Below are 26,386 nucleotides of genomic sequence, written 5' to 3'. Positions count from 1 at the left end.
CCCTTACATTTGCCACATACATGATTAAAGCAAATGTCTTGTGTTTATTTACTTGCATGGCTGACTCTCTACCAAATATGGCTGACTCTTTTTTTTGGGGCTCTTACTTGCTTGCCAGGGAATACGTACATTAATTTATTTACTGCTTTTTCTGTACTAGTCACTGAGATAGTCTTGTGGATTGTAGGATGATTAGGACAGCTAGGTACTTGTTCTAGGGAACTCAGTGCATAATTTGTAAATGTGTAGGTCTGTAAAACAATTGTTGTGCTTTATTAGAGTCAGGAGATGGGTGCTATAGTGATACTGATGGAGGAGGTTTAACCCTGGAACTGGGGATTGGAGGGGGTATTAGGGATAGGCCTCATGATTGCCTTTCATGCTAGGATGAAGCTGGAAAATAATAATCCAGGTGCTGATTTTTTCATTCGGATGGCATAGGTTGTCTTTTCTAAGGTTAAGGTAGGATACTGTACAGTATGATGTTTTCAGTGTAGGTACATTATCATAACTGAAAGGGCTGAGTTTTTTATTTGGATTTTATCCTAAAAAATTTAGAGATTTATATTAACCTAGGTAAAAATTCTCTAAAAATGAAGGAAATAAAGAGTTGGATAACTTTACTCCTTATTCTTTTTTTCTTCCAACTTTATTGAGATGTAATTGACATCCACACTTTATAAATTTAATGTGTACAGCCTAGTGCTTGGCATACATATATTGTGAAGTGATTATCATGACAAATTTAGTTAACATTTATCACCTCGTATAGTTACAAAATTTTTTTTTTTCCCTTTTGATGACAACTTTTAGGATCTGTTCTCTTAGCAATTTTCAAATCTGCCATACAGCAGTGTTAACTCTAGTCATCATGTTGTGCATTACATCTTCAGGACTTATTTTACAACTGAAGGTTTGAACCTTTTGACTGCTTTCACCCAATCCCCCAATGTATTGCATGTTATTGATTACATTAATTATATTAGACTTTAGAGATAGTTCAGCTTCTGGCTTGATGTGACCCTCAAGGAGTGTTTGTTGTGACACTACTGTTTGCAAGTCAGTATTAGTTCCATTAAGTTAATGGAATTAAGTCCCATTTACTTGTAAAAGAGCTGTGTCTAAAAATGTACTTTTGCTTGTATTAAGGATAGCCAATGTGTTTGTCAACAGTGATGTTAGCTGAAAACTAGAGGAAAAAGGTATTTTTCACCTAATTCAATTGATGGAGTCCTTCCATCTTTAATGTTGTCTTGGCAGTTGGCCTTCAAGGGAACAAGGGGCTTTCAGTTCGGGGGTCAGAGTCAGCAGAGTTTGAATTGGCAAGCCTGACGTGAATCTTTTTAGGTATTTTTCCTTTCAGTGTATTACAAAATTTATAGTCTGTACTATTGACCAGCCGTTCTGTGAACTCATATTACTTGTATTTGTCTAAGGTCTCATGAGACTACCAACTCTTAGTGGAATTCTTAGATTGTTTTCTTGGCAGGTCAGTGGCCATGGTGTTCAGATCTACATTCTCTGATGTTCATAAAACAGCGTTTGTAGAAACTCTCAGCCTCGTAAAATATGGAAAATTGCACTCTTCTTTTTGATTTCTTTTGTGCTTTTAAGTTCATTTTATGAAACTTCTTTGTTTATTGGCCCATATATGTCAACTTGTTAAGTTTTTTTGGTATTGATGATTCATAAATCTGCTGAAGTCAGCTTTTTTATGACATAATATGAAAGGGAGAATAAAACTATACAGACCATAACATCCAGGATCCCAGTTTTTTTTTTTTTTTCAAGATTTTATTTACTTGAGAGAGAGAGAGAGAGAGAGAGAGAGAGACTTGTACTATCTTTCTCTCTCAGAGAGAGGGAGAATGAGAGAAAGCATAAGCAGTGGGAAGGGTCAGGGGGAGAGGAAGAAGCAGACTCCCCACTGAGCAGGGAGCTGGATGCAGGGCTCCATCCTAGGACCCTGAGATAATGACCTGAGCTGAAGGCAGACACCCAGCCACCTGAGCCACGCAGGCGCCCCTAGGCTCCCAGTTTTGAAGACAAATATAGAAAGCATGATATGAGAAACATTGACTAGGTGCAGAGGAGAGATTGAGGTAGGGTGCTGTGCTGACACCAGTGAAATAAAGCTGGATGGATGTTAAATGTTCTGTCTCCAGCTGTTAGTTTTGTTTTTCTTTTTGGTTTTGTTTTTTTGCAGATCTCTTTCTGGATAGGTCCAGGAATGCATTTTTGTGTGGCTATTTTATCTTAGGTTGGAGAAGAGGCCAGAACTTATAGGTAGTATTTCCCAAAGTTATGTTGGTTCTCATATTTGGTTTTTAAAAGTCTGAGAGGCTTCAAAAAATACTGGTGCCTGGGTTCTACTCCTGGAAATGTTGACATAATTGTTTTGGAGTATTGGGTTTAGGTATTGGGATTTTCAAAAACTTCCAGTATGCTGGCAAGTATGATCTACCATGGCAAAATCAAAATAAACAGGTAAAAAGATTAAAAAAACAATTAAGTTTAGAATTCTCCATCTTGCAGATTTAAAAACATATTCTCATTTTAAAGATTCTGAATGCTTCTGAGTAATAAAGAAACCTATTTAACTTCATTTAACTCAGACTTTTCCAAAGTACTTCATCCTGAATCTGTTTCCACTGCCCCCAGTTTCTCTTAATATCTGGCAGCACCAGTGTTCTGAACCACTTAGGACACATTTCCTGATCCACACCTGTGTGGAACAAAATCTCTTGAGATTAGAATAATATGCTACCATTTATGGAACTGTTTTTGTACTATTTCCTGAGAGTCTTGAAAATAGATGGCTTATCAAATAATGGTATTTTATCTAATATGAGCAAGAACACAGGACTTTTCTCTTAGAACTGTTGTGAGGCCAGAAAACTTCCTTACCAGAGGACCCACAAACTTCGCACTGGCAACCCTTTAAAGACATTTTTCATTAAAATGAATCCGTACTGTTTGTATTAAGGGAGAGGTTTGTTGTGTTTTGGGGATGACCCCTAGTGATATCCCTGTTGCTGAGCTATGTATTAATGTAGCTGAGTCTTAGTGGGAAATCTCTGAAGCAATTACTCTAGATCATCTGGGCATGCTGGAACTTGTAGGTCTCTTAACAAAGGCTCAAAGGGGTCAGCCACTTAGAACTTGGCGTTAGACTGCCTTCTTCTAAAGCAAAGTGAACATGTGCTTGTATATGTTAGATGTATTTATAAAATTTATCTCTTCACAGAAAATGTTGAACCAGGGATCCCTGGGTGGCGCAGCGGTTTAGCGCCTGCCTTTGGCCCAGGGCACGATCCTGGAGACCCGGGATCGAATCCCACGTCAGGCTCCCGGTGCATGGAGCCTGCTTCTCCCTCTGCCTATGTCTCTGCCTCTCTCTCTCTCTGTGTGACTATCATAAATAAATGAAAAAAAAAATTAAAAAAAAAAAAAAAAAAAGAAAATGTTGAACCAGATATTTGTTAGCTTAAATGTGATGATACTGTGATTTTTGTCAAAGTTTATTTAGCAATTAGCTTTGTATTACAAAGGAAAGTTTTCCTTATTATGGTTTTCTTTTAAGTACCAAAAATGTAGAAACAAAATTTATTTTATGCTTTACTTTCATTTTCAATGTATCCTTATGATGGCTACCCTTTTGCTTCTCAGTGTTGATCTTTGGGGTTCTTTCTTTAGATCTTTAATAACCCCTTAGATCTTTAATAAACCTTTGCTTTCAATGCTTGGCATAATGAGAAAGATCTGCATTAGTTTTGAATAGTGAGGATGTGCTAGTTTCCTGAGTGTTGAAAATAGATGGGGGTAGATGGCTTATGCATTACAAACTGTTCAGTCCATTCTCAACAGTAACTTTGAGTAACTTTGGCTACCATGAAAAGCAGACTCTTTATCAGATTTTTCTTGTTAATTTAGTAAATAAGTGCCATAGACAGCATCAGAGAACAGAAACAACTGTCAGGGTCTCTATGACTCACTAAATACGTGTAAGGAGGTAAATTACATCTATTCTATTTTTTTGAAACATGGTGCGATACTTCGGTGGTTTGAGTTGTGAAAGTTGGTTCAGATTACTTTTTTTTGTTATTTCTATTTGATGGTCAGGTATCTGTGTTACCAAGTTTCTTTTTTTTTATTTTTTATTTTATTTTTTATTTATTTGTGATAGTCATACAGAGAGAGAGAGAGAGAGAGAGAGGCAGAGACATAGGCAGAGGGAGAAGCAGGCTCCATGCACCGGGAGCCCGACGTGGGATTCGATTCCGGGTCTCCAGGATCGTGCCCTGGGCCAAAGGCAGGCGCCAAACTGCTGCGCCACCCAGGGATCTCTGTTACCAAGTTTCTACAGAAGTCAGTGTGAAACTTTTTTTTTTTAGTGTGAAACTTTTTGTCCTATTTATAGTATGCTTCCGATGGCCAGTCTTAGTTGATAAGTATAGTTTAGAAAAAGATTGCAATCATTTCCATTGATGAATATAGTTATTTTGTTGAATGTCTTGTTGAATATCTTTTCAATACTCAAACTAAAGACTATTTACTATTATTTATTATTTTTTAAAAAGGTTTATTTATTTATATGAGAAAGAGCATGAACATGGGGAAGGGTAGAGGGAGAGGAAGAGAAAAAGAATCCTCAAGCAGATTCCCCTCTGCGTGCAGAGCCTGATGCAGGGCTTGATCCCAGAACCCTGAAGTCATGACCTGAGCCAAAATCAAGAGACAGCTTCTTAAATGACTGAGCCATCCAGACATCCCCAATTTACTATTATTTTTATCTGTAAAGCAAAATTAGCATAGTTAAATGAATGGCACTCACTTCTTGCTGAAAGGCTCATAACATAGTTTTTAGTCTGTTTTTTTTTTTGGTGCCTGTTATTGCTAATTCTTGACCAATTCATTTCTGTTGACTTATGTGACCTTTTAAGCCATGATTTAGAGATGAGTTTTTACATATCTGTATATTTGGATGAACAAAGTGATGTGTAGCCAGCCTTATGTTAAATCTGAAAAGTGGGAGATTCTGTGTTCTGTTTTTGTTAGTTACTAGTCATGCTCAGCTTTTGGGCACGCCCTGTGAAGCCATTTGCTTTTGCTTTTTGAATGGGAGATGCCTTTGTTCTTTCGACAAGTTCTCATCAAATACCTTTTCATCTTGTAGGCCTAGATGAAAATCAGCTCTTTTTTTTCCCTGGACCTGAAATATATGTGTCATGGATTTGTCCAGAGATTGGAAGTCAAGTATAATTTGGATAATTATGTGAAATATTTTGGGTCATTGTCTACTTGCCAGGTATCCTTACAATATAGTGTAGAACTGAACTATCCAGTATAGTAACTACTAGCTACGTGTACTTTTGAGCACTTGAAATTTGTTTAGTCCAAACTGAGATAGACTGTAAGTTAAAGATATATATTGGATTTTAAAGATTTAGTATACAAAGAATAAAGTATCGTCTTTATAATTACGTTCATTAAAGATTGTTTTATATAGTTTTTGCTTTGAAAGGTCAGTAGTTCCCCACCACTTGAGTTGTTCGGTTGATCTCGGTTGAGTGATCTCCTGGTAATGATCATTTATCCATTCATTCAACATCTGCAACATATTAATGTATGTAGCCCTGTGCTGGACTCTGGGCATGCAGACATAAAGAACACATTCTCGGTCCTTAAGGAGCTAATGATCTTGTGGCAGTTGTGTAGATGGGATTCAGGTCAGTGCTTAGGAGGATGTTTATGTGACCTTTGAGATCTTTTCCAACCCATTGCTCTGCAGATATCTGCATACCTCCTAACTACTTGTTATACAGAGAACTTACAGAGAATCATGAGATCAAAACATACGTAGAGCAGAGCTGTCCCCCAGTATTTCTTCATCCATTTACTGTCAGCTCTATTTTATTCTTCATTGTAGTCTGTATATTTTAAACGCTGTGCCTCTGTTCTTGATTCTTTCATTTCAAATAACTACATTACCAGAAATGTCTTCGTATTGCTTTGTGTGAATATATTCTTTCATCTCCGGTTTCGTCTTCTCATTGTTAACATTTACAAGGTTGCTTCTTTCTGAGTGATGTCTAGATTCTTAAGTTACAAGCAGTCGTCTGTTGGTAAACTGGCTCTGTAAGTAAAAAACCTTTGTTGATTTATGTGATATAAATACACCCACTAATGCTGATTTGGCTTCTCAAATTTCCTGAATATTCAATAATCACTCCTTGGGAGCTTCTAGGAAACAGTTCTCTGACAAAAGTGGATTAAGCCCTTTCTCTTTGAATCTAATTGTGCATGGTAGTTCTTATTTTCTTCAATTATTCTCTGGGTATGTGGGTGCTCAGTCTGTTAAGTGTCTGCTTTTGGCTCAGGTCATGATCTCAGGGTCCTGGGATCGAACCTTGTATTGAGCTCCCTGCTCAGTGGAGAGGCTGCTTCTCCCCATCTCTCTCCCTCTCTCCTCCACGCTCATGCTCTATCTCAAATAAATAAAACCTTAAAAGATTTTTTTCTTCTATTGTTTCTTTGCAAAATAAATGCAAAAACATAAAAAAAATCCCAATTGCTTCATCTTTTCAAATATTCATTCATTTAGTTTTTCATTCAACAAATTCATATTGATTGCCAGCTGCTCCCAAGGTCATGGTTACTAGATTTTTATAATCACTTTATAATAGCTTTATGGTTCAGGTGACTATTATGCTAGATGTCACATATAAAATGAGTTGTCAGGATAGATGGAGTTTAGATGGTCAGGCATGAGGTTGGGTTAAATTTGTATCTGGATATGTGTAGACAGCTGTTGGCTGTAACGTTAGTCTTCTATATTGGGGCTAGAGATGTATGATTTATTCTTCAGCAGAGGTGAATGATTAGAAACCCTGGGTGTTTGGGGTATTAACTTATCTCTGAATGAAGAGTAGCCTTACATTTATCTGTTTAAGAGAGTTAAATCAATGCATGGCAAAACTATCATGACAGATAAAGGTAACTGCTTTGGTTTCCCCAGGCAGCATGGAGTGTGCGTACTTTCTCCTGCAGCTGAAGTCTGTGGATTTCATTTGTCCTTTATGGGGGAGGTAGCAATACAACATGTCCTCTTATTTAATCTAGAAAATATCTGTCTCAGTAAGTATGAGTGAGTGAGTAATGAATACATGGATAAATATGAGTGAAAAAGCAAACCAGGAATTAAGTAAACAATTGGGAATTGTAATTGCAATAAAAAACTGTGGGACTTTTAAAACTTTCTATCATATTAGTATTGCAACTTAAGTTCTAAAAGCTCTGTATAGTCTTTCTAAAGTATGTGGGTGAAAATAAAAGTGTGTGTTTAATACCACTTGACAAATTCCTTTACTTAATTTAAATGTTTATTCAATATCTATTTTGTGCCAGGTAGTATATTAGGTACTACGGAGAGAAGGGTGAGTAAAAAATATATAGATCCTACCTTCTTTGAGACTGTTATAGAGAGAGAGGCCGAGCCAAATAAGCATGCCACAATATCATGTCAAACTACAGTTAAGTCCAATAAAAAAAAGTTGGGGACCCACTACAGCCAGGGTGGCCTTGAGGCTTTTTTCCCTGGTGACTTTGACCTATGAGCTGTGATCCGAAGGGTAACCTAGTCAAAAGGGAGTGGGAGAAAATGTGACCAGCAGGAGCAAAGATCCTGTGGTGAGAGCAGAGGGCCCTATCCAACGGGCTTAGGCAAGGCCTTGTGATGGGCAGATCATAAGGGAGCATGATATGAGGAGGCCTAGGCAGGCAGAGTCAGATACCACCAGGCCTTATGTTCGTTGATTTGAAATTTCCCGTGAAAGCAACAGAATTCAGTGAAGGGTGTTAGTCGTGTTAGTCAAAGAGTGACTAGATTGGATTACCTTAAAAAAAAATATCATTCTGGCTGCTGTGAGAAGACTGATCAGGAAGGTGAGGCATGGGTGTGGGAAGGCTGTTGCAAGAGTCCATCTGAGAGGTAGTGGGGGAGTTGGAGAGAAGTCCATGTAGCCCAGGGGCAGTTAAGACAGAAAAAGCAATGGGACATGGTGGTCGACAGGATGAGGGGAATGAAAGCTGGAGGGACATCTGAGTTCTAATGAATGATTGTGGAAGCCAAGTCTTTTAGGAGATAGGCAGTGCTAGAGGACTGGATTATTATTGTTGTTTTGGGGTGGGGCAGCTGCAAGAAGGTCTTCTTACGCAGTGAATGTGAGAAGCCTTAAGTCACCCAAATGGTATATGGTTGGCTATACTCTTGTGCAGTCTTAAGGAGTTTGTGTTAGAGCAATTTATATGGATGAAATAGTGTAGGGCAGTTTTCAAAATGTGCTCCTTTCTACCAGTGCATTAATACCCCCTGGAAACCTATTAGAAATGCAGATTCTCAGGCTCTGCCCCAGACCTATTAGATTAGGACCTTGGGTGGGGCCCAGCATTTTGTATTTAAGGAACCATCCAGGTGATGCAGATGTTTTCCCAACTAGTCCTAGGCTAGGGAGAGAGCAGTAAATGACAAGAATTTGAGTCTGGTATTGAACCTTGAGAATCTCTAATTGTTAAGGATTGGGAGGCAAAGGATGGCTTTGCCAAGAAGATTGGGCAGGAGTGATATTTGGAGAGGTAGAAGAAAAATCCAGGAAGCTAGTGAAGAGAGTATTCAAAGGAGTGTGATGCTTTTGCTGACAAATTCAATAAAATGGTACTTGGGAAATATTCCCTGGGCATAGAAGAAGTAGATACAGAGAAATACAAAGTAGGTTATTGATTGCCAAGGGTGGGGAGGGAGAGTGAGCAGTTTACTGTAAATGGGTGAAGAGTTTCTTTTTTGGGGGGCGCACAACTGTTTGGAATTAGTGGTGATATGAGTTGTGATATACCAAAAGCCACGGCATTGTGATTATGCTAAAATAAATCACTGAACTATCCACTTCAAAAAGGCTAAATTCACAATTCTTCAGAGAAGTCTTGTGATTCCTTTTAAAGGGGAGGCTGTAAGGAGAGGGGTGGTGGTTGAGGGGAGATACTCAGTCAAGAAAGTTTGGAATGGTTTTTCTTCTTTTGAAGATGGTAGAGACCTGAAAATGTTTAAATTCTGTTGGGAAGGACCCCAGGTAGAGATCTGGAGAAGAAAGTGATCATCAGTTGTGTTGAATAATGATACAGTTTCAGAGTTGAAGGGACTTCCATGGTTAACTGTGTTTTCCTAACCTGGATCTCCATTTTTTACAACAAAGTAGGTGAAAAATCATCCTGAAGCAATCCTCTGATTCAATCTTGAATGTTTCATGGGGCAGGTATCTTGATGTCTTCCAGGGCCAACCATTCTATTTTCAGATGGTTCTGACTGCCCTGAGGGGTTGAGGGAAATCATCAGGGAAGACTGATTTATAATATGGGAAATAATATTTCTTTTATAGAATAAAATCTCTCTGCTTCTTGAATGGACTTTCAATCTTATTTCAGTCATTTCCTTCATTCTCACTTCCCAAAGGGCCCAGTGCTGCCAAATCCTGAACCTTTGGGGAAATTTCTAGTATTAGTTGGGTTGATTCTTTTTTTTTTTTTTTTTAAGATTTTATTTACATATTCATGAGAGACACACAGAGAGGCAGAGACAAAGGCAGAGGGAGAAGCTGGCTCCCTTCAGGAAGCCTGATATGGAGCTTGATCCCAGGACTCCAGGATCATGACCTCAGCCAAAGGCAGACCCACAACCACTGAGCCAACCAGGCGCCCGATTCTCTAACTTTCTCACTGGCATCTTAATTAATGTTCAGTTTTCTTGGTTTTGTAATTTACTACCCCTCATCTGTCTGATTTCCAGCTTTCGGGATTTTATTGCTATTTTCTGCTCTCTTATTCTCCCTGAAGTTGTTGGAATCCATTTTAAAATGGATTTCATTTCAAAATTCTCTTTTTAGTGTGGTTTTGGCAGACTGTGTGTCCAATCTGCCACCTCTTCCTTTTCTTTCTCTCTTTTTCCCGTGAGAGAATATGTAATACATTTTTGTATCCCTTCACTTTTATGGTTATTCTCTTTGACAAAGTAGGAGCCGGGTTCCACTATTAAGCCATTTTTCTCAGTTGGTATGGGGGCAGGTTTTGGGAACCTATCGTCTCTGTGCAGCTGTCATGAGGATTAATTACCCCCGGAGTGATGGGTATAGTCTCCTTGGTGGGTATGTCATCTCCTTTCCCCAGTTCTGAGGATGGGACCTAATTTTATTGCATCCCTTATTATTTTTCTAGCTGTAAACTTCTTGTCTTTCTAGCCTGCTGTGACTGCTTTGTATCCTAATTCTGTCCCATAGCATGTTAACTCACCCTCCTCTCTCAGGTCTGCAGATTTGATCATCAGGTCACCAGAGCTCTCTTTCAGGCACCAGGAAAACCTGTGGCTATGATAGGACAAGAGATAACATGATCGTCTCATCAAACTTTGCAGACAGCCAGAAAGATGGGGTCTGGAGCTTTTCTGATGACTTACCTGTGTGAATTTGTTTAGGTGACTCTAGCCATGGGAAGACATACTTCAGAGAATAAGGAGTACTTCCAATTTCTTAAAATTATTTTACTCTTTTAAATAAAGTTTTCTGGGATCCCTGGTGGCGCAGCGGTTTGGCGCCTGCCTTTGGCCCAGGGCGCGATCCTGGAGACCCGGGATCGAATCCCACATCGGGCTCCCGGTGCATGGAGCCTGCTTCTCCCTCTGCCTGTGTCTCTGCGCCTCTCTCTCTCTCTGTGACTATCATAAATAAATAAAAATAAAAAAAAAATTAAAAAAAAAATAAATAAAGTTTTCTTTTTCCCTTTTCTTCACTTAATCAGTAATTTTTAATCTAGGGTCTGTGGAGATAGTTCAAGAGTTGTTGAATCTGAATGACAAGAAAAATGTCTTTGTTTTCACTAATCATGTAACTGATAAGATTACCTTCAATTATAAATGTTGGAAATAAACTCTAGTAGTATTAGCAATATGAATGTCACAATAGAAATTACAGACATTTTTGTATCCCATTATAGTTTTGGCATGCATCTTATATATTTCATATATCTTATTATTTATGTTCATTCCTTCTTCAAAATTATAGTTATTGTTAAACCTACTAGATCTTGTCACATACTAATAAACAGTAAGTTTGGTAAATATTATGGTATTGTAAGTTTTTTGTATTTTGATAAATTTGAATTATTCTTTTGTTATTCATTTATATTTTATACATTTAAAAGCATTCTGAGAAAAGGCGTTCACAAGCTTCATCTGATTGCTGAGAGGTTCATGACACACAAGAGATTCTGAACCGAGAAAAGGAGTTCACAAGTTTCATCAGATTGCTAAGAGGTCCATGACACACAATAAATTCTGAATTCTTGTCCCAAAGAGACAAGTGCCTACAAAAGAATATGTGATATAAACCACTATTTTATCTTGGATCCCCAGCTACACCTTTCTCTGGCTTAATCCATTAAAATATGTTTTTTAATGTATGGCCTATGTCTTTACAAGATATTTGGAAGAGGAGCTATTTTGGTTTTCACTGACCCATGAATTCAGATGGCACTAAAAAAGAAGTCTTGAAATCAGACTTACATATCTAGAATATCCCTTCCTATTTACATAGGTTAACTTTGAAGTTTTAGGACTTAAACATTTCTGTTAAGTTGCTTGGCTAACTTACTGGTTTTTTTTTTTTTTTTTTAAGATTTTATTTGTTTATTCATGAGAGACACAGAGAGAGATTGAGAGGCAGAGACACAGGCAGAGGGAGAAGCAGGCTCCATGCAGGGAGCCTGACGTGGGATTCGATCCCGGGTCCCCAGGATCACACCCTGGGCTGAAGGCGGCGCTCAACCACTTAGCCACCCGGGCTGCCCTGACTTACTGTTTTTATATTAGGTTATCAGGGTGCTGAAACCCAGTGACGTTAAAGTTCCATTTTAACTTATGGCGTGGCAGCCATAGGTTCAAGTTGCCTTGGATGGTTGTGATATGTTAATTATATGTTAAAGCCCTTACAGGTAATTTTCTCCCCATGGAGCATCATCTGGCACCTTCCCCACTGCTGCCCTTGGACTGACTTTCTGTGCTGCATTTGACTTTTGTTATTGGCAGGTGCCGGACAGCTCTGTTCCTTTGGGTCAGCTGTGGGGCCTAGGGAGAGAGACTGAGAACTTTGAGGTCAAGTTTCTTGCCTTGGACACCTTGGAACACTGCTAGTGTTAAAACTCTAGTGCCAGTTCTTGCTTCACCTGAACTTGATACTTCAGTTTTATGTTGCCTGAAGCAAGTCTGCTAAGTTACTCTAAAAATTTAAATAAAGTATGAAGTACTCAATTTTCGGTGCAGTAGATTCCCACTCCTTTTGATAACAACACTTCATGGTGCATTAGAAGCTCTCATGGATCCGACAGGAGATTATTCGGAAGTGTGACTGCCTCTTCCATAGTTTTTCTTTCTTTCTTTTTTTTTTTTTGGTGGCGCTGAGGAGGGTGGGTAGATGGATGGGGCCGCATTTAATCCATGATAATAACAGCTAGCTTCTGATGACTTGCCTACATTGTCCTCCTTACATTTTTATGCTTGTATTTATCATATTCCTGACGGGTGGTTGTTCCTCTGTCAGAATACCTTTAGTGATTATGAATCTTTTACTTAATGAAACAGTCTAGTTCACTGTTAATAATATAAAGAATAGTCATAGTATTTATTAGGTGCTTCCTATATCCTAGGGTCTTATATGAAGGACTTTATATTTATTAGATGTAATCTGACAACAATCCTGTGCATGGCAGATACTATCAGTAACATCATTTCAGAGATGGGAAACCAAGACTTATAGAGGTAAAATAACTTGCTCATGGTCCCAGCCATATGTGGCAGAGCTGGAATTTGAATGAAGGCAGTCTGACTTCAGAACTCAGGCTCTTAGATCTGCTTTTCTGGTTAATTCTGCCTATTTCATTAAAGCAGTTTCAGAAATGATTCAGTAAAGCTCTAATAGTAGTTAACTAATAGGATCTGATGGGTTACATTAATTTATCGTGTTGATAGCTGTGAAGCCAAACAAGCATATCGTCAGTTGACTTTGGTATTTTATTATTTGAATGTTCTGAATGTGCGTTTTTAGTGTTTTGTTTTGTTTTTTGTATTTATAGGGATGCTTCCTTTGGAAATTGCACTTATAATCTCACCATCCTCGACTGTTTGCAGGGAATCAGAAAGGTAATAATAATTCTCCTTGCTGTAGTTGACATAGAAGTTTCAAAATATGAAAAAAGAATAATTTCAACATCCTTGTTTGTCATTGCAGAGAAGAAAGGACAGGCAGTGAGCAGAAGGCTTTCACTTCTTGATGGAATGGTCTGTAAAATGTAGACTGTCGGGCAAATTGAGGAGTGTCTGGGAGTAACTCTAACTCCTTATTGCAGTAGAAGGGCTTTCTCTTTCTTATTTAAATTAATCCTGTTCTGGGGCAGATGTATCATTTCTATCTGCTGCTCTGCCTGTGACATTGCTTTGTCACTGATGCGGCTTCCTTATCAAGCTAGAGTTTAGTGTGGGAGAGATAGGAAGCCACTGCACACCTCTTTTACTGTGGGGGAGAATATTTCCATGTTGGTTTCCTATCTGGATATTATTACATGCCTATGAAGGAGTAAGTAGGCCAGATATTATTATTTCATTTTTATAGATGAGGAAACAATCCTAGAGAAGGTAAGTTATTCTTAGGGCCATAGGGAGTTATTAGGAGGGCTAATTCTAACTCACATTTCCTTATCAATTTGGAGCTTTCTAATATATCAGGGTGTCTTATAAATCAAAGGTTGTTCTAGAAGCATCGATCTACTGGGAAGTCATGCACAGTGCATGCTATACTGTGAATTCTAATGAAGGTTCAGAGTACATGATTCCATCTTGAATGTATAGCCATGATTTATCATCAGTCAGGAATGTACATATTGCATAACCCATTGGCAAGGGTCATTACGGATTATACACACACTATCAGCAGTGACTCTTGTTCCAGTTTTTCTCTGATGTAATACAAAACTGATTTTGTTACATTTTGAGTTGAGAAAATTGGTTATGTATACTAGTTTTGTGGGTTTATTTTTGACTTTAATATATCGTTTATAAATGAATTTAAGCTCTGTAAAAGTTTAAAATAGTTTCAAATATTTTTCTTTTCACTTAAAAACTGTCAAAATGCTCTAGAACATCCCGCAAATAATGTCACAAACCCAGACTTCTAGTAACACGTTAAGAACCCTTATGGAGATATTATTCAATATGTAATTCACTGTGATAGCATTTAAAAAGTATGCCCGAGGGGAAAAAAGTAACTTACTTATTGTTATTGTTGTTATTGTTTTGCCTGTTCTAACGTCTGGTACAGGCTGTTTCTTTATAAATTTATGAAGTTCAGAAAGAGTTCACACTGGAATATCCCCGCCTGTTGTGGTAACTTGGTAACTTGATATAGAAATTTATGACATCCTTCCTGCTATAGAGGAAAGGTGTGACTTTGTTCATGGATAAAGTCTTCTGTGAATTTCTTGTTCCATCAAGTGCCTGGGTTTATTTTACCCAAATGTAGATGAGATTTTAGAAGATTTGGCAGTGTTCAACATGTCTTTGAGACACATTACCCTTCCCCATACTCTCTCTTACATAATAAGCCACTGTGTTCTGGGCAATTGCTGTGACAAAGAGTATCATACTCCTAAGAATGTAGACAGAGTGTGGCTGCATTTTTGCCTTTTTAGGAAGCATAGCTTTCTGATTTTGTTGTATTGGCATCATCATAAGCATAGTTCACATGTGTGTGAACTACACACAGAAACATGTACAAACACACACTTTGAATGAAGAGAAAGGAAGGAAGGTTGTAGGTCCTTAGTATATTTTTCTCACTGCTTTCACTGGATTGGTGCATCTGGATCCACTAAATTGCTTTGTTTAAAGGTGAAAGGATTTAAAAAATTTGTTTTGCTTGTAAAACAAGTGTTGACTAAACCAGTGTTGTCAGAATTTATCATTTATAAGAAACACCTAGAAGGCATGTTAAAATGCTGATCCTACCCCCAAAGAATCACATTTAATAGTTCTGGGATGGGGTTTAGGAATTTGTATTTTAAAGTGCTTCTGTTGTAGGTGATCCGTGTTCTGCATTTTGGAAAACATTGGTCTCTAAAGTATTTTCAAAGATAGATGTACGAGAACTTGACTTAATAGTTTCTTCTATTTTTAAAGACTTGAATATGTAACTTTTAAAAGTAACAGTGGTTTTGTATTCTATTATAATCTGAATAGCTTCATGACTTATAAAAGACTGTCCTCTTCAAAATTTTGTATCTTAGCAAGCTGGATAGTTTTCAAAGTTCTAAGTCATTAGTTATAAAAAGGAGTAATGAATGTTTTCTTTGTGTTGTTAAAAATATCAGCTCTTCCTCTAAATTGTAAGAGCAGTCAAGTACGCTTTTACTCTGTCAGTAGCTATTACCATAAAACAAATTCTCTCAAAGAGTTTTAGGAACAATTAAGGGCCTATTAAGTAAAAATGCCCCTTTTGCTAAGTGGCTCATTAGTGATAAAAGAGAAACAAAGCCTCAGGAATAATTGATTTTTCTTCTCCTATCTGAAAAGTTAATCACTGTTAGATGTGAATTAATTGCATAGTTCCCAATAGGTTTTTTTTTTTTAAGATTTTATTTATTTATTTATTTATTTATTTATTTATTTATTTATTTATTTATTTATTTATTTATGAGAGACACCGAGAAAGAGGCAGAGACACAGGCAGAGGGAGAAGCAGGCTTCCTGAGAGCCCGATGTGGGACTCGATCCTGGAACTCCAGAATCAGGTCCTGAGCCCAAGGCAGACCTCAACCACTTAGCCACCCAGACATCCCCCCAACAGGTTTTAACTCTACTTTTGCTAGCATATTCCATTTTATATACATAATTGATTTTTATACAAAACTAATGTAAATTAGGACTCTAGATACATTTTGTGGGACATATTTTCGTGCTTTTCTAAGTATTAAGTCCCACTTGTGAGAAAGTTTCAGTGCAAAATTACTAATGTTAGAAGGTGATTTCTAGATATGCATTATAAATGAAAGATTTCAAGCTTTTCCTTCAGGTTAATGAGGATCATCTGTGAACAGGCATTCTAGGAATGACTAGAGGACTTACCAATTTTTCGTGAAAAAACTAACTCAAATTCTGCTTCTAGGGATTACAACATGGATTTTTTGACTTTGAGACATTTGATGTGGATGAATATGAACATTATGAGGTTTGTACATTTTAATATTTTGCAAGATATAATTTCATGTTAATTAAAATCCCCTACCTCCTCACTCTTCCTCACCCTCCAACACTCAGGTATTGCAAATTGAATGGCTGCTAAAATAAAAGCATCCTGGAGTTTTCTGTAGTTGTCAGTTTTGTCCTTTCAGCTTGCTTATTGCCTTTGAACCAGGAATCACCAAAATTTTAGTTTGGGAAAAACATCATATCTATAATGTTCTTCCACCAAACCTCTGTTGACAGTTGTTTTACATGTTTAGTTTATAAGAAAAAATAATTTCAAAGTATAGTTTGCTAGTGATTCTGAGTTACTATTAATTTAAAATTCAGTTTCTGTTTAAAACAAAACTAGACTTGCATTTTATAATATTTTTGACTGGATAAATTTTATTTTGAAATGTGGCTGAATTTGCCTAGTTCTACGAGTTGGCTGAGTTTTTTTCCCCTTGTCATCATGAAGCTTTCGAATAATATCTTGCCTGCTCAACGATGCAGTTTAGGCAAGGGCTGTCCCAGCCAGGTTGTGGTTTAAGGAGGCAGTGAAGAAGAGCACTTTCTGAATAGGAGGAGGAGGAGTCTAGAAGCAGTTAGCTTTTCTGGAAGATGAGAAACCCCAACATTCTATGCAAGTGAGCTCATCTGTTGGGGTTCTCCAGAGGACCTGTGAAATGTATCACTATCCTTAGCAACAGAGGGCAGCCCTCCCACTTTGGGCTCTAGTTCAGGATTTCTGTTTGGAAATCCTGCTTACATGTTAAACTTAACATGTCTGAAAAGAAACTGGCCATCTTGTCACTCAAACATGGTCTTCTGAAGCTTCATTCCTTTGTATCAATGGCACCACCATCCTGCAGTTCCCAGGTCAAGAACAGAAGCGCTTCTCTTTCCCTCCCTAATCTAAGCAGCATTTGAACTCTGGGGATGTGTTTCATCTTTCCTGTCCTTTCTGTTCTCCCTTTCTTCCCTTTGGCTCAGGTGCCATGCCTTTCCTTGTGGACTATTATAAGCACTCTCTAATGAGCCCTGGCCCTTCTTCTCTTGTTGGTCTTTCATCCACGTGACTGAGTGATCGTAAAACAGAGCTCTCATCATTCTTGACCCCAAACTGCTCAGCCTTCCTTTCTGCCCCATGCCCACCCTCTTTAACATTTCCCCTCCTCCATTTCGTGTGTGTCAGATCTACACAGATCATTACTCTCTTGGGTACTTTCTCCCTTCAGTTTCATATGTTACAATTTGCACTTTCCATTTCTCTATCATGGCTGATTGTGTACAGCTTTATTTTTCTTATTGGATCACAAATTCCTTGTGAGGTAGGACATGGCTAAATGGAAAAATTTATATCTAGTTCTTGGATAGAAGGATTTAGCATCATAAAACTGCTATTTCTCCTCAAATTAATAAATTTAGTGTAATTAATTAAAAATCTTGAGCTAGCTTACTTTCTTTCTTGCCAAAAAAGCATTGTTCTCATGGCATTTTTATTAGTGGCAAAAAAAAAAAAAAAATTCATCCCCGCAAACCCCGTCCCCCAACTAGAAACAAAGAGACTGTCCACTTATAAGAAGGGAAGATTGAATCCTTGTAGTACACACAGACACCATGGAATGGTTGTAGTGATGTGAAAAAGGGAATTTGAGCTATATTGCGTGTCTTCGAATGATTTCTCTAACATATTCTTTGGAAGAAAAGATACAGATAAGCGCTCATAATGTAATCCCCTCTTTTAATAAACAATAATGAGATCCCATTTCACCTATATATGTATATCTGTATTAGAAGAGCAGAGCTGATTTCCTGTGGAGCTAATAAAGCTTAAAATTTAGAGACCTCCACTTCCATGGGTACCCTTTAAGGTCCTATATACCTAATTGTATATTTATAATTCTGTATTTTTTTTTAAAGATTTTATTTGTTTATTCATGAGAGACGAGAGAGAGAGGCAGAAGCATAGGCAGAGGGAGAAGCAGGCTCCCTCTGGCGAGCCCCATATGGGATTCGATTCTAGGACCTTGGGATCATGACCAAAGGCAGATGCTTAACCACTGAGCCATGCAGGTGCCCCTGTATTCTTTTCTTCAAGTGGGCTTCCAAATCAAATAAGCTTCACACTCCATGTGTATTAGCATGGAGAAAATTATATGTCAAAATGCTAATGCCATTTCCATTAAAGGAGATGGTGTGGGGACTCAGGAAGAGGAAGGAACAAATACCACAATAACTAGAAAAAAACTATTTGACATTTTACTCATTCCTTCATATTTTTTTGAAAACTTTAATGTTTATGTTGAGAGGTAGTTGGAAAAGCTGTTGCAAAACCTGAAATAGACAGTACAGTATCGTTCTTGCAAACCAACCAGCCAGCCAGCCAAACAAAAAAGTCTGTTAAGAATGTGGTCATACCGTCACCTGAATAAACAACAACAACAATAACAATAACAACACAGATAATAATGGGAGGCAGGAGGCAGTTGGTGAACGTTTTAAAAGTTTTCTGTCAAATTACTTCCTTTCTGGGAGTGATACACACACACACACACACACACACACACACACACACAAACACACACACACATTCTGTCATAAAGCCCAGGAAAAGAAAATCACAAAGGACGCTTTTCAAGGAGTGAGCGTTTCATAAATGCAGCTGCTCAATGAATATATGAAGGAACTCTCCTCCCGACACTCTGTGGACCTGATCCTTTCTTGCCATAATTTCTCTCACTTTTCATTCTCTCACCTGCTTTAGTGAGTTTGGACATTGGATGATCTCGTAGGATAGCTAGATACACATATTTAGTGTGTTCCAACAAAGTAGGCATTCCAGTGAAGACGTGGTTTTCCTAGTAAGATTTTATCATTGATAGCAAATTAGGAGAATGTAAGTCTTAGATTAGTGGGGGATATTCAGGATGAAGCTTTTCAAAGGCACTTCTTTTTTTTTTTTTTTTTAAAGATTTTATTTATTTACTCATGAGAGACACAGAAAGAGGGGCACAGATGCAGGCAGAGGGAGAAGCAGGCTCCATGCAGGGAGCCCGACGTGGGACTCCATTCCGGGTCTCCAGGATCACGCCCTGGGGGTGCTAAACTGAGCCACCTGGGCTGCCCCTCAAAGGAACTTCTTGAGTGAACTACATTTAATACATAATTTGATCAAGAAAAAGCCTAAATTAATGAGATCGCATCTCTGTGTGAGATTGAAGGGCAATTTTATGATAGAATGCCACTTATAAATGTTGTTAGTGACAAGGCCAGCAGAACATGGAAAATACTCATTTTACAAAATCTTCAGATAAACTTTTGCTCATTCTGAAAAAGGTTATACCTATTTTCCTTCTGTAATTCATGGGTCTAGAGCGTTGCTGTCCATAGAAATATATATAATGAGAATTATATATATTTTAAACATTCTAGTAGCCACATTTAGAAAAAGTAAAATGAAATGATGAGATTAATTTTAATATATTTTACCTAATCCAATATACCCAAACTATCATTTCATCATGTAATCAATACAAAAATTATTGGGGATCCCTAGGTGGCTCAGCGGTTTGGTGCCTGCCATTGGCCCAGGGCGCGATCCTGGAGTCCTGGGATCGAGTCCTGCATCGGGCTCCTGGCATGGAGCCTGCTTCTCCCTCTGCCTGTGTCTCTGCCTCTCTCTCTCTCTCTCTATGTCTATCATAAATAAAAAATAAATAAATATTAAAAAAATACAAAAATTATTATTGAAGTATTTTACATTCCTATTTTTGAACTAAGTCTTCAAATCTCAGCATGTAGTTTGCTCTATGGCACATCTCAGTTTGGACTAGTCACTTTTTTTTTTTTTTTTTTTAAGTAGGCTTCATATCCAGCATGGAGCCCAGTGTGGGGCTTGAACTCTTGACGCTGAAATGAAGACCTGACTTGAAATCAGAGTTAGATGCTTTAACCGACTGAGCCCCCAGGTGCCCCTGGACTGGTCACATTTCAAGTGCTCCATAGATGCATGTAGGTAGAGGGCAGATTCTGCAGGGTCAGGCTTGGCCGTGAACTGTTGAGGTCCCTTGGAATGATGTGAAGCCTGAGATTAGCAGAACAGGTTATGCTGCCTTGCTTCAGGTGATCTAATTATTCACATAAGAGTTAAGCCCTGTCACATTTAAAAGGCTTGGGATAAGGTATCTCAGGCTCTTGCTTTATTTCCATGTGACTTCCAAAATGGCCCATTAATTATTGGTGAACAAAAGTATCTTCCAGAATGTGATCTCTCAGGTCCTTTACCAAGCTGTTGAACCATGCATTCTTCACTTTTGCACTGATCATACAGGTATAATCCTGGCAGCTATGCCATGAAGATCCCAGAAAGTAACTGCAAGAAAATGGTCCCAAAACTTCTCCTAAGAATCAGTATCCAAATGTTCATACTTTTCCATCAGGTTTCTTAAGGTATTTTCAAAGAACTAAGAGAGCAGCCACTCCTTTGAAACGTAGCCATTCATGGTTTCACTTGAAAAATGAAAAGAGACCTTTTCCCCTCGGGAATAGTAGTGAAGATGAAAGAGCTTGAGTATTCAAATTATGTTCCTTTGGGTATGTGAGGAGCTGTACCCTCACATACCTCTGTATGGTTACTGCTCACGTAGGATAGTATTCTGCTTGTGAGACCCTGAAGGAACACCCATACATAGAGTCTGCCTTCAGTCAGCCTTTTAAAAGTTCTTCTTTGGGGAACCATCCTTACTAAATAGGGCCCCGCCTAAAATTGATGGTGGTGCTTTTAGGCATTATCTTAAGTCATTATTCATCAAAGAGAACTTGAAGTTGTGTCTTTTGTTTGTCATTTGGTTGTCTCCAAGGGGCTTTCTACTGTTTACCAGAAGGCTTGCCATTTTTGATGATGTCTCTGTGTTGGCCATACACAGATAAACTCTCAGAGCAGCATCATTTCCCCAGGAGAGGGGAGGAGAAGAGAAGGGCAAAGAAACAAACCCTGGGGAAGCTTGTGGAGATGCCTCATTGGCGTGGCTTGTGTTTATTACCCCATCCAGAATTTGGCCTATGCAATTGCTAGGAGTTTCCTTAAATACTTCTTTTGGGATTAAATGGAGCTTAAAGTTTACATAAAGCCTACTTCAAAAACTAAGAAATTAATTTGTCTTCATTCTTTGAGTTATTTTATATCTTCCACTATCTTTTTTTCCCTCCCATAAATCATTCCTTTTTTGAGGAAAACAACAACAACAACGTGCTTTTGGTGGGTGAAGTAACATGGTCAGTGTGAGGATATTTCCCAGAATTACTGACGGTGACCCTTTGCTTTTACATGCTGCCAAACCAGGGCCACTATACCAGAGGTTACTTGATGGGCGTGGTTAGAGTCGCACCTGGCTCCTGCAGGCCTGGTGACAGACTGACTGGTTACTGCCCACTTGAGTGTGGAGTCACTGCATAGGGCCTTCTTTTGCTTCTCTCATCAACGCACATGTGGAAAAGGATAATATTTGCTCAGTACCCTGTGATTATAGCTCATAGCTGTTGGCAACTGGCCTGGGCACTCTGGCTGGCCTGGTCCCTGCCAAGGCAACTCCATTCTGTTTCACTGATTAGGAAGCTTTGTTGAACAGAAATAATGGTGTACAGATAAACCCTGGTTCTGTGAGAGTCAAGAAGCTGCATTACACTCTTTATGGCCTTGAGCTGATAACTTTTCAGTTCGTTTATTGAACAGATGTTTATTTAAGTACCTCCTGTTTTCTCAGTATATTTGCTAGGTCTGGCACTTTTTTTTTTTCCCCCTCAAGAGGCTGCCTGCAATTTCCTCTCCATGTGTGGGGTTAGAGCCTTTATTCTTATCATCTGCTACCATAGAATCCTTATATTCTTGCAGAAGTTATCATGTCCAACCTTTGTCACAAACCCCATCTTCAAGCTTATTAGATTAATTGTTTACACAGAATTTTGCCTTCATCCATGACAGGCTGAATGTGGAAAATTTTGCTCCTGAGATGTTCTAGCATTGTGTAAGTCATTATTATTACTATCTTCACTTACAGGGTATTCATTTGGGAAAAGAGCACTGCTGTCATCGTAGAATGTGATTGCACATGATCTTAGCCACATTACAGTGTAGCTAGCCTATGTGGGAACTGTTTGCAAGAGTGTTGCTCAATTTTGGATGTCTTGACTCTTAGGCCTTTTCCATATTCCTATCAGAGTGTGTGTTTTAGAAATTGAGTCTGATTATACCAGTCTTCTGCATTAAGTCCTTCATGGCTCCACACTGACTAAAAGTATGGAGGAAATACGGACTCCTTACTGTGGCACAAAAGGCCCTCTTGACACGGGTTTTCCTTCCTCTCCACTCTTGTCTCTTCCTCTTCCCTCTCAGACCCAAATCCACATAGCTTCCTGGACGGCAGTGCTTCTTGATGTTTTTGTGCCTTGCAACACACTCTTGTTCCCCCTCTTCCTGTGATCTCTTCTTTCCTGCCCATCACATGTACGTCAGTATGTCTGACTAAGTCATTCTCAGCTCCGTGGGAGCTCTTCTCACGTGGTGCTGCATGGTACTCTGTACACATCCCTGCACTCTGGCTGCTCGAGGTCAGGAACCGTGCCTTTTTCATCTTTGTATGAGTAAGTAACCCAGCAGGATAGTATACTCATAGTGGGCACTCATTACATATTGGCCAGATGAAAGAATAAATAAATGATTGAATACTAAAATCAGGGATGTAGCACCTTGGAAAGTGACCAGGACTTATTAATTAAGAATTCTGATTTTGTAGTAACACTCCAGGGGCAAAATATATTGACTGTGGTAGTCAACATCTTTAAATGATGTTTCTTTCTTTCATTACCAACCAATCTATGTTTCAGAAGTGAGTTTTTAAAAAAGATTTTATTTATTTATTTGAGAGAGAGTGAGCACAAGTGGGGTGGAGAGGCAAAGGGAAAGGGAGAAGCTGACTCTGTGCTGAGCGGAGAGCCTGATGCATGACTTGATCCTAGGACCCCAGGAGCATGACCTGAGCCAAAAGCAGATGCTTAACTGACTGAGCCACTCCGGTGCTCTGTGAGTTTTTTTTTAAAACCAGTTATGTCCAACACAAATTGCGAGGTGTCTTCTTCAACCAGGCTGTCCATGTAACCTCAATTTAGCTTAATATATGAGCAGAGATAGTGTCCAGGTTGACTATCTCATCCTTCATTGCAGATAATAAGTAAATTGTCACCTGACTAGGTAGTGTGCATTCCTGAGGGTGCCCATATGTATGTACCTTGAGAATGAATAGTGTTTGTTAGGTCTCCTATTGCTCAATATACTACCTTAGGTCAACAGCAGGAGTTATTGCTATTGAACACCCAAGGTATGATGTTTCAGGGCTTTGCTTTGGATTACAGTTTGTATACCAAACTAGAATGTAAGTAATCTGGGTGCTGCTTGCTTGCTCTGCCCTCTTGTTCATGGATTATGGAACTAGAAAAATGTGAATTCTTGCTGTAAGACTAGAGTCAAGCAAGCTCCAGAATGCAGGTAGGTGAGCACACCCTTACCACCTGGAGGAACTATGGAGGTATGCCTCCCACAGGGATTTGACTACTCAAAGAACTAACTATTAGAAGCATTTCCCTGGAGCTCTCCTATAGTCCTGAGTATACCACTTAAAAGCTACAAGTTTAAGGAAGCAAAATTCCTTCCTGGACACTGTGACTAATAAGGTGGAATGACCTAGCATTGCCATATCTGCTAATCCACTATACCCATTGCTGGTTCAAAGGTCATGTTGCTTAAATCTATAAAATGTTTTTTTTTTTTTAAAGATTTTTATTTATTTATTCGAGAGAGAGAGAGAGAGAGAGAGAGAGAGAGGCAGAGACACAGGCAGAGGGAGAAGCAGGCTCCATGCCGGGATCCCGACACGGGACTTGATCCCAGGACTCCAGGATCGTGCCCTGGGCCAAAGGCAGGTGCCAAACCGCTGAGGGATCCCCTATAAAATGGGATCCCCTATAAAATGTTTTGAGGTCTACCTTGTCCTAAGAAATTTCCCATGGTTTTTTCTTCCTCTTTAGTTTGCTTTCTGTGTTCTCTTTTACCTTGAAGCTTTTTTTTTTTTAAAGATTTTATTTATTCATGAAAGACACACAAAGAGAGAGAGGCAGAGTCACAGGCAGAGGGAGAAGCAGGCTCCCTGTGGGGAGACTGATGTGGGACTTGATCCCAGGACCCTGGGATCACAACCTGAGCAAAAGGCAGACACTCAACCTCTGAGCCACCCAGATACCCTACCTCCAAGCTTCTTAAGAGAGCAGTCTAGACTCTGTTACAGTCAGTTGGTTCTGGGCTGGCCTTTACCTCTATAAGTTTTATGAAACTCTCTGTGCTTACAGAAGAGCCAGCAAACCACATGGTTGTGTTTGACCCTCTTCTTACTTGATTTGTTCTGTGGCCACTCTAGTTCTGGATGCTTGCTTTCTTTCCCTAATTCCTAAGGTTCTATCTCATGCTTTTCTCTTCCTTGCTCTCTGGCCTTCTTTCTCAGTCTCCTTTGCGAGCATTTTCTCTCTTTTGTGCACCTGAAGCCCGCTCTTCTCTAGGGCTCTCTCCATGAGTGAGGGCATCTGCTTCCAAGTTTCAACAATTATACATGTGTTTGTGGTCTCAAATTGTCATATCTTGAGCAGTGGCACCTGCAAACATACCCTGGGTCCCTGGAGTTGCATTAGCAGAGGCTGCGCTGCTCTGAGCTGCTGGAGCAGTCTCCTAAGTGTTTTCTACCACCCAAATATCCCCACCCCAGCTGGAGCTAGCAGAGGCAAACCAATCATCCACATGGGGACCTCCTTTCTCCCTCCACCACACTTGCTCTCAAAAGCAAATCTGAATTAATAATCTAGAGTTTGATTATTTAAAGCCAGATGGCATGGCATTTTAATTTAAGCCAAGTAACTCAAATATTTACTCTGCTTTAAATACACAAAGTGCCAATCACTGCAGCATATTTGCATTTATATAATACAACTATACCATCAACACTATTTTATTGTTTTAGAAATGAGGGAAATAAAGGGAAGATACTTTTTAATGAATAAAAAGATTTTGTGATTCATTTTGATTTCTCAAATAGTTAAACCTCTTATATACTTCTATTGTAGTTCTTTCTTTCTTTCTTTCTTTCTTTCTTTCTTTCTTTCTTTCTTTCTTTCTTTCTTTCTTTCTTTCTTTCTCTTTCTTTCTTTTTTTAAAGATTTTATTTATTTACTCATGAGAGACACAGAGAGAGAGAGAGAGAGAGGCAGGGACACAGGCAGAGGGAGAAGCAGGCTCTATGCAGGGAGCCTGATGTGGGACTTGATCCCCCATCTCCAGGATCAGGACCTGGACTAAAGGTGGCGCTAAACCGCTGAGCCACCAGGGCTGCCCTATTATAGCCCTTTTCAAAGTGTAATGCAACTTTTTTTTTTTTTCTTTAAATGGATATCTTAGTTTGGGCTGCTGTAACAATACCAGAGACTGTGTGGCTTAAACAACAAACATTTATTTCTCATAGTTCTGGAGACTGAGAAATCCAAGGTCAAGGAACCAGCAGATTTGGTCGTTGGTAGCCCTGTTCCATAGCCGTATACTTCCCTTGTCTTCATATTGTAGAAGGGCAAGGAGCTCTGGGGGTCTTTTTTTAAGGATACTATCCCTTTATGAGGGTTCCATCCTTATGACCTTGTCGCCTCCCAAAGGCGACCTCCAAATATGATCATACTGGGGATTAGGTTTTGACATATGAATTTTGAGAGGACACAAATTCTGTCTATAGCAATGGGTATAAAATGGAGCTAATAGGACCCACCTCATAGGGTTGCCATAAGCATGAAATGAGTTGCGTGTAACAGAGTAGTGCCTCGCATAGAGTCAGTGTTCTATATGTATTTGCATCTATTATTATTACTGTTAGTCATCACTCCAACTTGCTTTCATATTCCTTAAGAGCACAGAGAAAATATTTTTAATTATTTTTTGTGTGACACCTAAGTTATAGTCCTTGATTTATAATAAAGGCTCAGCAAATG

The 26,386-nt window shown here is 38.8% G+C and overlaps 1 protein-coding gene across 12 annotated transcripts in view; it reads left to right on the top strand.

The window, feature by feature from the left end:
- The window catches only part of CDC14A (cell division cycle 14A), a 292,061-nt gene that overhangs the window by 77,501 nt on the left and 188,174 nt on the right, over positions 1-26,386 (top strand). For all 12 annotated transcript variants that reach the window (XR_005361147.1, XR_005361148.1, XR_005361146.1 and 9 more), the window contains 2 exons: positions 13,171-13,237; positions 16,254-16,316. Coding sequence is in view for 9 of the 12 variants with exons in the window: in XM_038541205.1 (XP_038397133.1) it covers positions 13,171-13,237; positions 16,254-16,316 (130 nt within the window). In the remaining 3 variants the exon portion in view is untranslated. The remainder of the gene's footprint in view (positions 1-13,170; positions 13,238-16,253; positions 16,317-26,386) is intronic.

The sequence above is a fragment of the Canis lupus genome, chromosome 6 (assembly GCF_011100685.1).
Source record: "Canis lupus familiaris isolate Mischka breed German Shepherd chromosome 6, alternate assembly UU_Cfam_GSD_1.0, whole genome shotgun sequence".
NCBI classification, from domain to species: Eukaryota; Metazoa; Chordata; class Mammalia; order Carnivora; family Canidae; genus Canis; species Canis lupus.
Note: the sequence above shows the minus strand (reverse complement) of the source record. Positions and strands in the feature narration are given on the sequence as shown.